This window comes from Dicentrarchus labrax, unplaced genomic scaffold (assembly GCF_905237075.1).
Source record: "Dicentrarchus labrax unplaced genomic scaffold, dlabrax2021, whole genome shotgun sequence".
Classification (NCBI taxonomy): domain Eukaryota; kingdom Metazoa; phylum Chordata; class Actinopteri; family Moronidae; genus Dicentrarchus; species Dicentrarchus labrax.
The window spans coordinates 27,578,490-27,593,548 of record NW_026136705.1 but is presented as its reverse complement, the minus strand read 5'-3'; the positions used below and the strand labels follow the sequence as shown (position 1 = coordinate 27,593,548).

At 40.0% G+C, this 15,059-nt stretch overlaps 1 protein-coding gene across 2 annotated transcripts; it reads right to left on the bottom strand.

Annotated features, from left to right (window-relative positions):
- Positions 1-797: 797 nt before the first annotated feature.
- On the bottom strand, positions 798-14,954 carry tmem248 (transmembrane protein 248). 2 transcript variants are annotated; one of them, XM_051401120.1, is made up of 7 exons: positions 14,658-14,954; positions 13,043-13,201; positions 12,379-12,667; positions 8,857-9,007; positions 7,210-7,393; positions 5,818-5,999; positions 798-4,352 (listed from the first exon to the last, which is right to left on the bottom strand). In XM_051401120.1, the coding sequence occupies exons 1-7, from the start codon at positions 14,658-14,660 to the stop codon at positions 4,295-4,297; spliced, it is 1,026 nt and encodes a 341-aa protein (XP_051257080.1). In that variant the 5' UTR covers positions 14,661-14,954; the 3' UTR covers positions 798-4,294. The 2 variants fall into 2 exon arrangements, with proteins under 2 accessions (XP_051257080.1, XP_051257081.1); XM_051401121.1 differs by having other exon boundaries at positions 5,856-5,999.
- Positions 14,955-15,059: the final 105 nt, after the last annotated feature.

The window sequence follows — 15,059 nt, the reverse complement described above, 5'->3', positions numbered from 1 at the left end:
CCAATAGACAGTGTTGGGTAGTAAATGAAAACATGTAATTTGGATTACATAATGAGATTACAAAAATCAGTAACTATAATCTTCTTCTGTATAACCTTTTTCAAGATAACAAACATTCTAACTAACTTTTGTGCCGTCAGTAGATCTTGATAGGGTAATGGGGTAAATGTTATTCCACTGTGCATTGTGTTTGAGATCAGAGCTCCCATGTCGTCAGGAAAACAGCCTCTGATTGGTCGACATACTCAACCCAAGGCATCATGCAAGTGGACAGCTAACAACCATGTTAACAACAATGGTTTTCAACACGGAAAAATGAATAAATAATCACAGAAAACATTGAGGGTTATTTCATTTGACAAACTATATACGCTGAATATATATTTAAAAAATACATGTTTCTTCATTATGATGAATACATTGTACTTTTTTAATCCACATAATAATAATCTGGCCTTTAAAAAAAAATTTAACTATATATTTGTGAGCTGTTTTTAAAGATTTATATCTTCAGTAGTAATGAATTGGCTTGGTTACTGAGAGCCACTTACGGGCTGGGGAAGATGGATGTTGTTGGTTTTGGTCTTTTTACCATATTTATTGACAATAACAAAAATACAGCATATCACCAGTCTTTAAACTTCTTGAGCTCTGGACTTCCTGCATATAATATTTCCATGGCACTTTGCTTTCACTACCAGCAAATTAATCCTGTTTCCACTGGCAGATCATTAATCTCCCCGCAGAAACAGAGATAAAAACTGCGGCGGCGGAGAGAAGGAGAGTCGGGGACAAAGTGAACTTTAGAGACAGTTTATTTAAACTTGAGTTCATTTACAGCAGTTCCACTGGAGAGGAAAAGGGTTTGAATGACGTTCTAGCCACATTAAACCTACGGTCCTATCTACTGTATGTACAGGGAGGAGGATGCAGCTCGACAGTGCAGAAGGCACAGAGTTGGCTTAATACTTGCCTGTAAGCGCTACTAACATGACAGAAAAGATAACAAGGTGAAGTGGCAGACTTGTATTGGAGACTTTTTGCTTAATGTAAAGCAGAGAACACTGTGAGATGATGCAACTAAGGAGAATATGCCTCCTCTGTATTTTACTCCAGTCCTTACTGATATAGTGGAGTAGTTTGAAAACTACAACAGCAAGCATCTGCTCCTTTTTAAAATCCTTTTCTCTAAATGTGCACTTAACAAGCATGGTAATTAGAGCATCTTATAGCTCCGAAGCAATAAAATGAGTATTGTGTTTGGGTTTGTTTCTGTAAAGCCGGCGTGTCTTACAATATGCGATATGTGAAACAAAGAAAACAAATGGAACTGGACAATGTTAAGGCATTTTGCAATTATAGAGATGCAATTCTAATCAAAAATAAACATAGGTAATCACACGAGGGAGAAGAAGCAGGTAAATGCAGATCATAGACATAAATCATGGTGGTTTGGCAATAATATGGCATACATCATTCACACCTTCAAGTTCCCTTCACTCGCACTCCAACCCGCTTCCCATCCAACACCCAAAATTTCCACCCGTTCAATAAGAGCAGCCAGATCTTCCAAAGAAAAGCACGAGTCCCACCGTGAAAGCACAGGAGACCGACGATGACAGCAAAAGCAACGGATCCATGTTCAAATATGATGCACATCACAATTTGGAAGACTTAGCCTAGCATTATTCAATATTGGAAGGGGGGGGACAAACCACCTTTCGCGCTTTCACCAACACACACACACGCAGAAATCAAACAAATGTACAAAGTGATACAATAATGTGACAAGAGATTCATTATTTGCCACAAAAAGGATAAACCTTATAATATATGAATACCACTGAACAAAAACACAATTCAAGTAAAGCCTTTTAAACTGAAAAAACTACATCAGAGTTTAAAATCACTTGGAATTCTTGCATCTCAGATTTAGATTATGCTGCTTATAAAAAAAAAAAAAGTACATTCAACAGGTACATCAATTATGGAACAAAATTATAACATAGAGGTAAGTAAAATGTATCAGTAATTGCTGTTGGAAAAAAAGTCACACATAACAGACATTAAAGGCGGACTTAGACTGTTATTTATTCTCTAGTTTTCCTTTTTAATCGATTTTACATTTGTGTCTAGACAGCACAGTGGACAGTGGTCGGTGACTCGAGTTTAACATTGACAACAATCTTAATCTAATCTAATTAGAGCACTATTCTGTTTCTTATTGCAAATTGCAGTACGTTTAGAGGAAATGATTGTCAAAGTCTGCCGCGGTCTCAAAATATGAATTATATAAGCATTGGAAGAGCATGAAATTCATCCTTAAAGCTACAGTTAAGAGTTTCAGCGCAACAGAACGAGTCACAGCAATCCATGTGAAAAGGTTTTGCGGGAGTAAGTCGGGTGAGTTTGTTTTATTTGTGTGTCCTGTCAAGTCAATCTCGACTAGTGCATTGAAGAAACAAGCAATGTTTCAATACCAGACACTTGGAAGGAGACTTCAGAGAATCACAGTCTAAAGCCGCCTTTTATTTATTTAAACATTTCCCAAACTCACTTACACACATTCACACACCAAGTGAGTTTTTGCACATTTTGTTGTACTACAAAATAATAAAAAATTAAATGATTTAATCATAAATATATTATCAGTTATATAAATATAATTATATACTAATATATAATTATATTTATTTTCAGAAGGAGTCCAACTATAAACATAAAGTTCAATATCAGACTGTTTACATGTGACCTCGGACAAAAAAAAAAAGGAAAAATCATCACAGGAGCAAATAACACAAAATGTGCAAGAAATCTAAAAAGGTGCAGCAACTATGCAAACCCTTGAACACGTGCAACTGATAATGATTTGCTTAAAATAAAAGCACAAGTAACTCAAACGCATCCTAAAATAGAATAACTCAAGGGCCATTTGACATTTACATTAACAAGGACAAAGATCACAAGTTTGATTTCAAACCACAGGCTCCTCAAACTGGAAGAAACAAAAAGAGAAGAGATGGCTGTGGAAGAAGGGACTGGCAAGTTAACGTTGGAAGGAGAGAAACTGATCTCCCCGTCAGTTTTCAAGCAAGCAAGTCCACCGTAGGTAAGGCAAGATAATGTTTTGCTTCATCCAGGTGCAACAAAGACTGTATTGAACATCGCTTAAGTCTAGAAGCCAAAACTACAAAACTGCTGCAGCGACGGGCAGCGAGTGACAGACGAGAGGCAGGTGAGTGATAAAGCCACACGGGAAGGAAAACAAAAGGCAAAACAAAAGAAATCATATTTTAAGTGTGACAAAGTAAAAAAAAAATTTCAACACAAACCACAGGAAGTGCGGCAGCTTATTTAACTGCCATTAAACGGACTCACTGATAAGCCTAATAGGAAACAAACTGAGACAATGGGACTCATTAACTTAACTGTTGACGCTGTATTCTGTTCATATATTAATGTGCACAGTGCAATCAGCTAAATACTTTACTCCACCTCCATTGACATTGCAGACACACAGGGAAACATAATTGGTAATTTGGTAAAGGTCAAAGAGAGTTCAATTAAAAAAATCTAATTGCTACTTTTGAACAGACTTCATGTAATGTCCAAATTCTGATCTGATTACACTGTGGAGTCCGGTGCAGAGAGGAATCTATTGTCTTCCCCCGCTGAAGCTGAAATGGCAAATGCATACTGAAGATTCAATTAGAAATGTCTTACAAGCATCTCATCCTAGAGTAAATATCTCCGCTGGGGTACTCGAGCATATTTAGTTCACTTAAACATATTTCAAGTGACTAATCCTCATGCTTTCTCATCACGGGAGATAAAAATACTTTGCTTACAGGCGGTTTATCAGATATCCAAACATTTACAGCAAAAACTCAAAACTGAAATCTGTGTGCCAGAAACTGTTCCTGTGGTTTCTCTTTCTGGCTTGGTAAATGAGAGCGAATAGAAAAATGGTGGTTGTGTAGTTCTTGGATTTGGCCTTCTGCTTTTTTTTTTTTTATGTACTGCATGTTCTGACATGGCACAAGGGGACTCAGGCAAAATAATAAAATAATAATAAACAAAAAGAAGAAGAAAAAGGTTTTGCACAGAAATATCAGAGTTCCTACAAATATTTACACGACAGATACAGGCACTTGTATATCTTTGGTTGGAGAAACCCAACATTGCAAGAGTAATGCATTCACAGAGCTTTTGTGTCCCTTATTGTATTTCCAAGGTTCACTAGGCAACTGGTATGTTTATTTTTATTTCTTCTGTTTCTTTGAGTTTGTCCATGTTACAGGTAAGTTCCGACATAGCTCTCTGATGTCTTTTTAACCCTCTGACAACGCCACCTGCAACAGAAGAAATGGGTTTTAGTGCAACTTACAGACATGTCAGTCTGTCAGAGAAACAACACATATCGCAACACAAGCTGGTAATATGGACAGGAGCAGTGACATTAGAGGAATACAAGTTCATAGAAAAGAAAAGACACAACTTGATCAGCAGATGACACTGCGGTGTATGCAGCATGCACTGCTGTTTGCCAAAGTGTCATTCTTGATACTACCATTGGATGGTAGTAATAAGACATTTTTCAAATCCTGAACGTAGTGGCTTTAATGCTTATTTATGCACATAAGGACATCACATCTCCTCAGTAAGCTGTGAAGAAGCTGTGAGAAAAATAATACAATCAATTGGAGAGGAGCAAAGTGAACCCATCTCAATTCCCACTATAACTGCCCTTTAAAGTACCCCAACTCTGTAGGTGGAATCAGAATTCTGCTAATTTATAATCCAAATCTCCATTTCCACAGGGCCACTTCATTAGTCCACTTTAACCTCTGAACACTGCATGGCACAGCCAGCACAGCTGTGTTAACTTCCTGCTGAGGCTTCACATTCAAAGTTTACCATCAACAAACCAGTGCTGGACTTTTATTGTGAAGCAGCTACAAAACGAGATGCGTGTCAGAGTGAGTGGAGCTTTATTTGTGGAGCTATTCTGTGATTAAAAACAGATCCAAACAAGATATGGACATATTCTGCCATATTTGGTCATGTAGTGGATCAGCTGCTTGGCAATGCCTCTCATTCACATCCGTAATGATGTAATGATCCAGATTTTTTTAACTCCTGAACATCAAACATGTTTGAAAATGATTGGGGCGGAGGTCTGGAGGTTGAAGACTGGATCTGTAAACCCCTCAGATTACTATCGGGAAGGGTGAACGAGTTAAATCGACTCCTCCTGTAGACTGAACCTGGCATTCGGTTAAGAACTGTAGAACTTTGGCTCAACCCCATGTCCCTACCCGCCCTTATAAAAAAAAAAGGATCATTTGCTCTGTTCTCACAGCAGAGCACTCCAAACAATCTGTTTGGCCTGACTGAGACAATGAGTCAGAGCTTGCTGACCTGTCTTGCAACTGATAATCAGAGGACTGGTGTGATATAGCGCCTCGTAGAGCGGCTGCGATGAAAGGTGATACATATGGGTAATGCTGTTATGTGTATTGTTCTACAATAAGCAATAAGACCACAGAGGCCAACCTTCTATTACCTCTGGGAGCGAGCTGCAACTACGCACATCAGGCAGAGCTGAGGACCACCAGCAGCACAGAGCGTTTTATGGCTTTTGTGTAGAGTTACCAAACAACAAGTAGTAATATGTTTATATTAACGCAGACAGTTTTCAAATGAGACAACCATTACATATACAGTAGATGTCCATGTGACAATAGTCAGAGAATCAGCAGTGTGATTGGATGTCTTTAACCAATCACTGGTCAATCGATGCTTGGCTTGAACTACCTGTTCACGTCATATAGCACTGCTGGTGTCTGTTGTACCTTCTCAGGGCAGAAGTCAGGGTTGGTTTGCCGTACTTTGCCAGGTCGCCCCTTGATGACTGCATAGCAGAACATAGTGATGACCATGACAAACAGGAAGTAGCTTGTGTGCATCAGGTGCAGGTTGATGAGGGAGCGGTCGTCCTGGTGGGGGGGGAAAAAAAAACAAAGACAGAATTAGAATCTGCCATATTGGCCATGTGTATGTTCATATTAAAGGAATCTGACTCTTAAGTTGCTCTTAAGATACTCATACACAGTTCTAAGACCAATTCACAAGAAGACAGAAAGACATACAGCATTAAATGATGACAGCAAAGTTGAACAAAGGTAACAATAAAGGAATATGTACATAAATAAACAAATAGGTAAATATAGATTATACATTAAAGGCTCATTTTACTTTTGCAGTAAGTGTGACGAGTAAAGGAATAAAACAGCTAGTATTAAAGCATTTTCAGACATTTAGGCTCCCTAAATATAGGAAGGAAATGGGGACATAAAGTGTCAATCCATCCTCTGTTATTTTGTTAATAATGTCTGAAAAGGCCGTCTCAAGCACCACTCGCCAATCCTCTGTGTGTTGAAGTGGGCTGAGATCAGGTAACTGCACAGGCCAGCATATATTTTCAAATTGTTTTCAGGCTCACTGGACCATTCAGTGCCCAGTCGTGGCCCGTCAATGGGATCATTGTAATCCTGGAACAATCTACCACCATCTGCACAGAACTAATGCTAAATGGCTTTCAGAATGGGCTTCGGGTTTGGTCCCATTTACCTGGTCTTAAAAAGGGAGGGAGTCAGTGATCATAGACCACCTGAACAGTTCCAATATACAATCATTTTGTGATATTTTTCTTTTGTGTAGTGTTGAGCAATAACCACTTTATAAATAACACATGAAGTTATTCAATTCAATTTTATTTGTATGGAGCAGATTCATAACAAAGGTTCTCTCAGGACTCTTTTCAAATAGAGTAGGTTTAGACTGTGTCTGTATAGTGGCTTTCAAATTTACTAAAAAGAAAATTAAATAGAAAGTGAGAAATTAAGAATGATTTAGGAAGAAGAATACAAGTGAGGACCCTTCCTTCCACCTGAGAGACTGGATGTTTCTACTTCCAAATTTCTTCTAATACAGCGCATGGAAACTGTTTTCAAACCTCATCATAATCTTATGTACTGGTTTACTGCAGACATATAGTATCCACAGTAGGTCTTATACTTAGTTTTGTTGACTTCTAGTTAAGTCAAGTTAACTTAGACATAATGAATAACAACATTAGAAACATGAACCAGAAAGTGAGCTGAAAGAATATTTGATATCAGAAAAAAAAAGGCGCCAGCGACTCACATCAGGAACGATGACAGTGAGCTTTGGGTTGAGTGCGTGGTACACCTTGCCGATGGCTCCTTTGTAACACCAGAAGGGGTTGTAGTCCTGACTGTACTTGGTATCCGAGTCACGGACTGTGGTGAACACCTTGTACCAAGATGTGGCATTGGTGTACGTCTCTGGCACGCAGTGTGGCGGCTGCCTACAAACCAAAACAAAGATCGCCGTCTGTTGACTGCTGTCATGGAACTGTTCGCATTATGTTGCAGTGCAGAAACGTTAAAGATGTTGTTAAAGAATTCACCGGTTATACTGATAGTTTACTGAAGTTCTCTGTATTTACTCATGTCTTATTTAGTATCGGTCACTTTGTAGTTACACATAGAACATTACCTATCAAACAAAGTACAAAAACAGGATGTGGATATATTTGGAGATAGGAAAGCAACGGAGCAAATGTGTCCAAAATGATTAGGCCTAGACTATGTATGATAAAGCAAAAATCAATTTATGGGAACAAAACTCTAGTTCATTAACTAACCATACTTTGATAGTTTCTGTTTTCACATCATGCAGTTTACCTTGGGCTCCCAGAGGGCTCCAAAGCAGTATCCAAGGTAACAAACTCCATAATGCATCCCATTTTAGTGAGATACAGTATGTGACATTCAAAGTGGTTGTCCACTCTGGAGGCAAAGACAAACTACCAAAAACGTCTGTAACGTCTGACATCTGATGAAACTAAATATATCTGACAGACTCTAAATGACACTGCTGAGGGCTCTCGCTGCAGTGCCAATGTCATAGTTTCACAGACTGACAGGACATGTTACTGCTCTTCCCTCCAGAGGCTCCAGAGGCTCCAGAGGCTCCTTCAGCAAATTTGTAACATCATTTCCTCTCTTCCTCTCATTTTGACACATTTTACTAATCAGAACAAGCTGGATGCTTTTGCGAGCGAGCGTCAATTATTTGTGAAACGTGGCGCTGCCAGCCATAGGCAGTTCTCGAAATCACTTTAGAGTCATAGCTACTTAAAGTGATAGTTAAAGTTAGAGATAGACCTAGATAGTAGCCTTGCTTGTAATACCATGCAGAATACGAGAGGGTCCCAAATGTGGCAACCTAGCAAGCTGTTAACAAAGCTAGAAGAGCAAAGCAGTGCTTTTCACTGCAGTGTGTTATGGACACCAGCTAACAGAGCAGGTTTAACATTACCAGACAACAGCCAGGTTTCGTTTTGTAATCTCATGGAGACGACATTTATTGTTTACAGCTGATAAAATCTGATGGCTGCCAGCTTACATGCTTCTTACATGTAAGCAAAAAAAACACCCTATTTAACTGCTATCTGACCCCAAGGAAAGTAACACTCACACACATAAAATTCATGTTATGAAAAGCTGAGCAATTACTTCATTTATGTGTGTTATGGATTTTGGCTCCAAGTATAAAACATTTTGTTTTGCTCTGAGCGTAAAAGAGCAATAAATATTTAAATAAATACATTATAAGGAAGCATTTACAGTTAAACCAAAATATTTTTAGAAATGAAGGTATTGAGTCACAAACTTTGAGAGACTGTATTTCATTTTGTGGGGTATCACTCGGCTCGAGGCAGAGATATAGTGTGTCCCTCTGAGTCAGGGAGGCAGTCCAACTCACACTGTGACTGGGAAGATATTGCTGGCCGCAGTGATGGTCATGCAAGTGCTGAACACCACCTGTTCGCAGTGGCCGTGCAGCACACAGTCGTCTGAGTTCCAGGATAAAGGCAGGGTGAAAGTGATGTTTATTTCTTCATGGGCTTCCCGGCCTACACACAAAAACAAAAGAGAGAATAACAGATTGTTAGAAAATTGACATAAGAGAAGAATCTGACTGACAGTTTTGCCAAATTTCTTTCACGTTTCAAACACACAGAGTTGGTTTGAGTCGAATCCTATAAACCCAACAAAGAGTACAGCTCGTATGCCTGTAACTTGCATTTCCACACTACTTACTTATGAAAACAACCTACAAAAGGAGAGGTGCTCAGAGGCAATTATTAGAGCCCAGAACAGTTTAAACAACACGCAGCTCACACAGGAGGCAACCAGGATGAGCCACCGCAGCAATATTTGATGTCGTATCAAACTACTTCCTTGATAGCGAATGACAGACTGATTCTGCAAGCTTATGCAATATTTATCAAACTGCAAAGGGGATTAGAAGATTACTGGACAAACTGAGTGGACTCCTGGGTGTGACTCAGGATGGATGTGTTCGTGCCAACATAAGTGCATATGCAGGGGCGGACAACCGTGGACACTGAGTCTTCGACCAAGAGAAATTCCAGTTCTCACAAGCCAGCCCGGTCTCACTCCCAACTCGTCAAATACTGACACTCAGACGCTCTGACGCTGTAGGTAGACTTTAGCATCATTTGTGGACGTGCAGGGCTCCAGCCGCAAGCGTCATTTCAGGATGTGCCCGAGGAGATAACATTTGCTGAACCTTTCCAGTCATCATGCACCTGATCTAGGTGATTTTTCGCTTAAAGATTTGTCTCAAATGCATCCGAAGGCTAATTAGGTGGAAAAGTACATGTGTTTGTCAAAGGTAACATCCGTTTCTTTTTATACGCTTTTCTCTCCAAAGGCAGCATTTTCCACTAAATGTAACTGTACAACCATTTGCTATAAATGATCATCCTTGAAATGTCTCTGACTGAAGTCAACCACTTCAGTCTCCTGAAGTAGGCGTGCACTCAACAAAGCAAAAAACCCTTTTTGCTTTCAATAAATGTGACCCTTCTATACCACATGAAGCAAAACACTCATGTCTTCAGCAGAGCTATTTTTAAAAAATGATGAAGTATTGGCAGATCTTGGTACATAAAGGATTCAATAGACTTTACATTAAAATGATTCCAAGGATTCAAGGTGAGCATTTATACAGAGAACCAATCCAGATGTCAAAATAATATCTATTATAAAGATTTGTAAATGCAACTTTTAAATGATTTCATTAATAACATGTACTATAATTTAAAGACATCTGTTAGAATTAACTGATTTTGTAAGGGTAAGGGTTAAATTGACCCTCCGTATATTCTATCCGACTCTTGTACAGTGTAAGCCCTATTCAGACAGGACTAATTGTTCAGTGTAAAAAAACATTTGCATAGCTCCTTTCCTTGTTGACTTTGCTCATCCATTTGGTGGCTTTACACGTTAAGCACCCTAAAGTGAAAGACAAACAAGGGCCTGAAACGAGGACTGTACGGTACATTCAGTAACAACCAGGGTGCAGAATTAACTTTTCTGCCCACTGGCCAAATGACTAGTGAATGTTAAAATTTTACCAGCCACCCAACATATTACCATTTTTCCGTATGTATATTAAATGGTCTTTTTTTTTTAAGCTGGTGCCAGGTGAAGAATCTACCAACCATTTGCATATTTTACCAGCACTTGGCTTGATGGTGACAATGGCTGGATAGCTATCTGCAAAGAGGGCCGATTATCAGAGCACAGCAGAGTCAGAACAGAGCGGCGGGTATTTGTGGCTGGCATGTCCTCAAAGGCAGAAGGCTAAAACCACAGATAGAGGCAATCTGGATGGGATTAATATCATTGCAGCGTGCTGTAAAAATAAAATTACCTGACCTTATCTGGAGAATCTAATCCCATCTGAATGGAGATATGGAGAGCATGATTTTCATTTTGCATGTCCCACTGAAGCAGAATCAATGCACATACAGTACACCAAAGCTCAGTCTATTTGGTTGAAATACTAAATATTTGACTAGGTTTTTCATTTTCTACAAAGATGACATTTAAGTATGAAACTGAATATTATCTTCTTAAAGTAAATGCGGAACTTTGCCATTTGGCTGATTTAAGCCCAGCCGGAAATCTGCCAAGTGCAGTCCTGTTCCTTCTTCCTGTCTTTTTCTTCAATCCGTCTAAATTCTTTCTCTGCGGAGCAGTACATGAAAAGGTGCAGCGGCATGAAAAACACACACGCTCTTAGCGTATGTGTTGTCACAGTAGACAAAAAGGGAATGTTCACAAACACATACCTGAGCATGCAGATAATAACGTTATCAGTACAAAGCCAGTGGTATTCACTTTTCACTTTGCTCTGCCTTCTGAAACCTTTAAGTCTGAAACCTATAGGAGGAGTGAATGGGGAACAGCTTAATGTTACACAACGCCGCCACTGTTTCCTCACCATGTCTAAGTAAAGTCACCACACAAAGAGGTAAGTTGAAACCCATTAAAAGGACAAACTCCCACCTTCAAAAGGAGCAAATTACCTCTGAATAGCAACCACACAAAAACAGTCCATGGCAGTTACACACAGACACTACAGACTACTACTACTACTCTCCCATGACAGATATCTCTACTTGTTACGGAGCAATAACAATGTTTGTATTACAATAATGTATAGGAGCCACACAGAGTTCACTCCAGCTGCAGAATTCCAACTTTGTGAGATTTAGTGACGTTCGAAGTTAATCCGAAAGATCAGTATCACGCTCGCACTAATTGATCACCATCAGATATATTGAGCCAAATTAAATTCTGATCCTTTCTCTTTTTTAGCCCTCTGCACTCAGTCTGGGTCACGTACATGTAGTACTGTATATACTCAACCTATGGGGGGGAAAAGTATGATCTTTAAAACGTTAATAATGGCTCTCATGCAGTGATACATTTTATAGTTCAATGGCATGTTTTACAAACAACATCTGTTTTGTTTTGTTGATTTCTGGCTATGTTACATGATGGAGTTTGACATTTCCTTTCAGCTGGGAATTTGTTTTCAGTGAGGGGAATGGAGTGAAACAGATGTGATTGGGGAATTGCGCTGGAGAGTGGTGGATCACACACACACACACACACACACACACAGGTATGTACACACAGACAAACACACACACACACACAAGGGCACAGGAGCACAGAGGTTGGTTACTTGATATTTCCAGTAATTGATTTTGACAAATTTCACATTCATTAAGATATATAGTTTCTACTGGATGCAACTGTTTCTCTGTCTCTGGTTTAATTTTCCAATATTTTTGGTTAATCTTCAAAGCCCTACCTCATTTCCCGTTAACACAAAGGGATTTTTTTTTCTCAACACTGACTATGGGGCAAACACAAACAAGCGGTGATGAGAAAGACAACCTACCTGACAGGCCAACTTGCTGCCCCAGCACTGTGGCATACAGGTGGGTGATATTGCGAGAGTACCCTCCAAACGGGCGCTGGGGGTCCAGCGTGAGGGTGATGGGGACTGAGATGTTGATGGGACCAGAGTCCTCTAGCAGGAGGGGAACCTGGGTACTGGAACGAGCTTGGCCGCTGGTCACGACCATGCTCTCTGGCGTGGTCGACTCATTCAGACCGTGCTTTATCGTTTCATTCTCCGACACGCAAAAGTCCAGCTCATTGAAGCGCAGCAGAAAGGTGTTCCAGTCCTGAGAGAAAGAGAGAGAGAGGGAGTGCGTCTTAATGGTTGGACATTTCACCAAATATCTATTTCCATGTATCCATGGGTCTATAAAGTACCTACCTACCTGGATTCCCTATTTGTTATGCTAAAATTAGCTTCTTTTAGCCTTACAGACTGAGCTGGGTGAGACTAGAAAAGGCTGAATAGGTCACAGCATAAATGCACCATGGGTCAAAATGTTGGGCAAATGCATCCTTTTGGCATAAAGCAGGCCACAAAGGTCATGAACTGACATTTAGCGTCAGCAGTGACCACATTTTACTGGTATTTGAGAGCTACTTTATGGAGCAGACCACATTTTACTCCCTCTCTTTTAAAGAACAATGCGGGCGTGACTCACCTCTGTCAACTCCGGAGACTTGATCTCCTTGATCTTGAAGAAATAACCGATGGTCAGGAAGGCGATGGCCACTGCACTGACGCTGATCATAAAAATGACCAGCGGTGGACGGTTGTTGATGTAGCTTCTCAGGTTCTCTATAGGATTTAACAGGTACACCTGCATATGGACAAACACACAAAGTGCCAACATTTGGGCAATGGTATCATTTATTAAAGGGGTTTTTAACAACAGTGGTAAATAATAAGCCTTGACACAGACACTTTAAATTGTTCATTATCACTATTGGTGTCACAGATCTATAAAACTGGCCTGAAAATAAAAAAGAGCCAGAAAAAAAAAAGATTTAAGGTTTAAATGATTGCATAAATTAAAAGGTAATTTTTTTAAAAGGTTAAGGATGAACTGAGGAAGGATTAAATGTAATGTAATGTCAACAATAGGAATACTCTAGCTTTAATCCTGGTACAGATGAATCACACCTCTAAAATGTTTAACATAGAACAGCACAGACTTTACACCTGAGGACTTAATTTATAAACAATATATATATATATATATATATTATATATTTGTCAAAACATGTCTCAGACAAAACACATTTTTAATGAGGAGGTAGCCTGTTAAAGAACATACTATCTGTGATATCTCTCCTGTGCAGCACCTTTTAGGTCCATTCAGATTTATGGAATTTGTGTGTTTCATAATGCAACGTCTTCTAATGATAACACTTATGACCAACCTGTTTAGCAAGATGCTCGACTTTGTCAGCAAAACTTCCTCGTGAAACCATCATTTATCCAATAAAACCAGCTGCTTTAAAAGCCCCAAATAGCAATGATACTGAATGGGTGTTTTACATTAAGGTCACACGTCTCCAGCACTGCTATTCGGAAAATATCTTCAAGAAACAAACTGTTTCTGATTATTTATTATGCATGCTTAATCTAATAATGTATAAAAGACTATACACCAAATATAGAGCAGTTATAAGGGAGTGCTATATAGGAAAAGACAGGATTGTCAATCTCTAGTAAATGTACCAGCAAACCAAAGCACTTTTCCACATCCCTCTGCCTTTGATAGTTTAAACATATGTATTAAAAGTTTTTACTATAGCAGAGAAGTCAGATCACTGTCACTGTGTGTGTTTAACAACCTGTCATGTCTCACATCACGACGACTGGAGCTACATTGCATGACCTTTTTTTTTTTTGTTTTTTTTTTTTTAGGCTCCTACTCCTCCAGTCAACAATCCAGCACAAGCACAAACACTGGTTTCCATGGAAAACTGTAAATACCGTGCATGTTATCAAAGTGCAGGGACGGGTATTGGGTATTATACAAGGTAACTTTAAACTGCAAAGGGTTTTTTTTTTTTGGTGGGGGGGGGGGTCTCTCTCCATCCAGGTGACCGCAGACAGGTTGACAAGAGCTGTCAACCTTTGTAGCAACCGTAGGCTAAAAGCTACCTGGCCCTGTGACCGACTGGTTCCTGGATGTGACCACACCTGACAAACATCACCCACCACCAACCACAACAACAACAACAACAACAACCGCACACAACAGCTGGCTCAAACGCAAGCGAACAACAACATCAGCGGTTTCTCACCATTTTCTCTGTTTGTGCATGCGACGGACGGGAGCTGGGAGGGTTTTCTGTTGCGGGCCACAACAAGGCAGCGGGTTTTAGCTGCGAGGCTAGGCCGTACTTGGCTGAGCTTGCTCCGCTCTTCCCGAAAGCTAGTCCCTCCTGAAAATACCGCTGAAGAGCAAAAGTCGGTGTTCGGCGGAGACAGCCAGGCTTTCAGCGTAGGAAACACCACGTATGCTCCTTCCCATTATTTGCGTTGTTGTTCGTCGCTGCTCTACTGAGAAATATCTCTCGCGTACAGACTTAGAGGGGGGGGGGGAGGGGGGAGGGTGGGGGGGAGAGGGAAACGTCAATAATGTATCTGGGTCCTCCCCGCCGACATCTCCTCCGCGTCGCAGCGCCGCTTTCTCCTTATTTCCG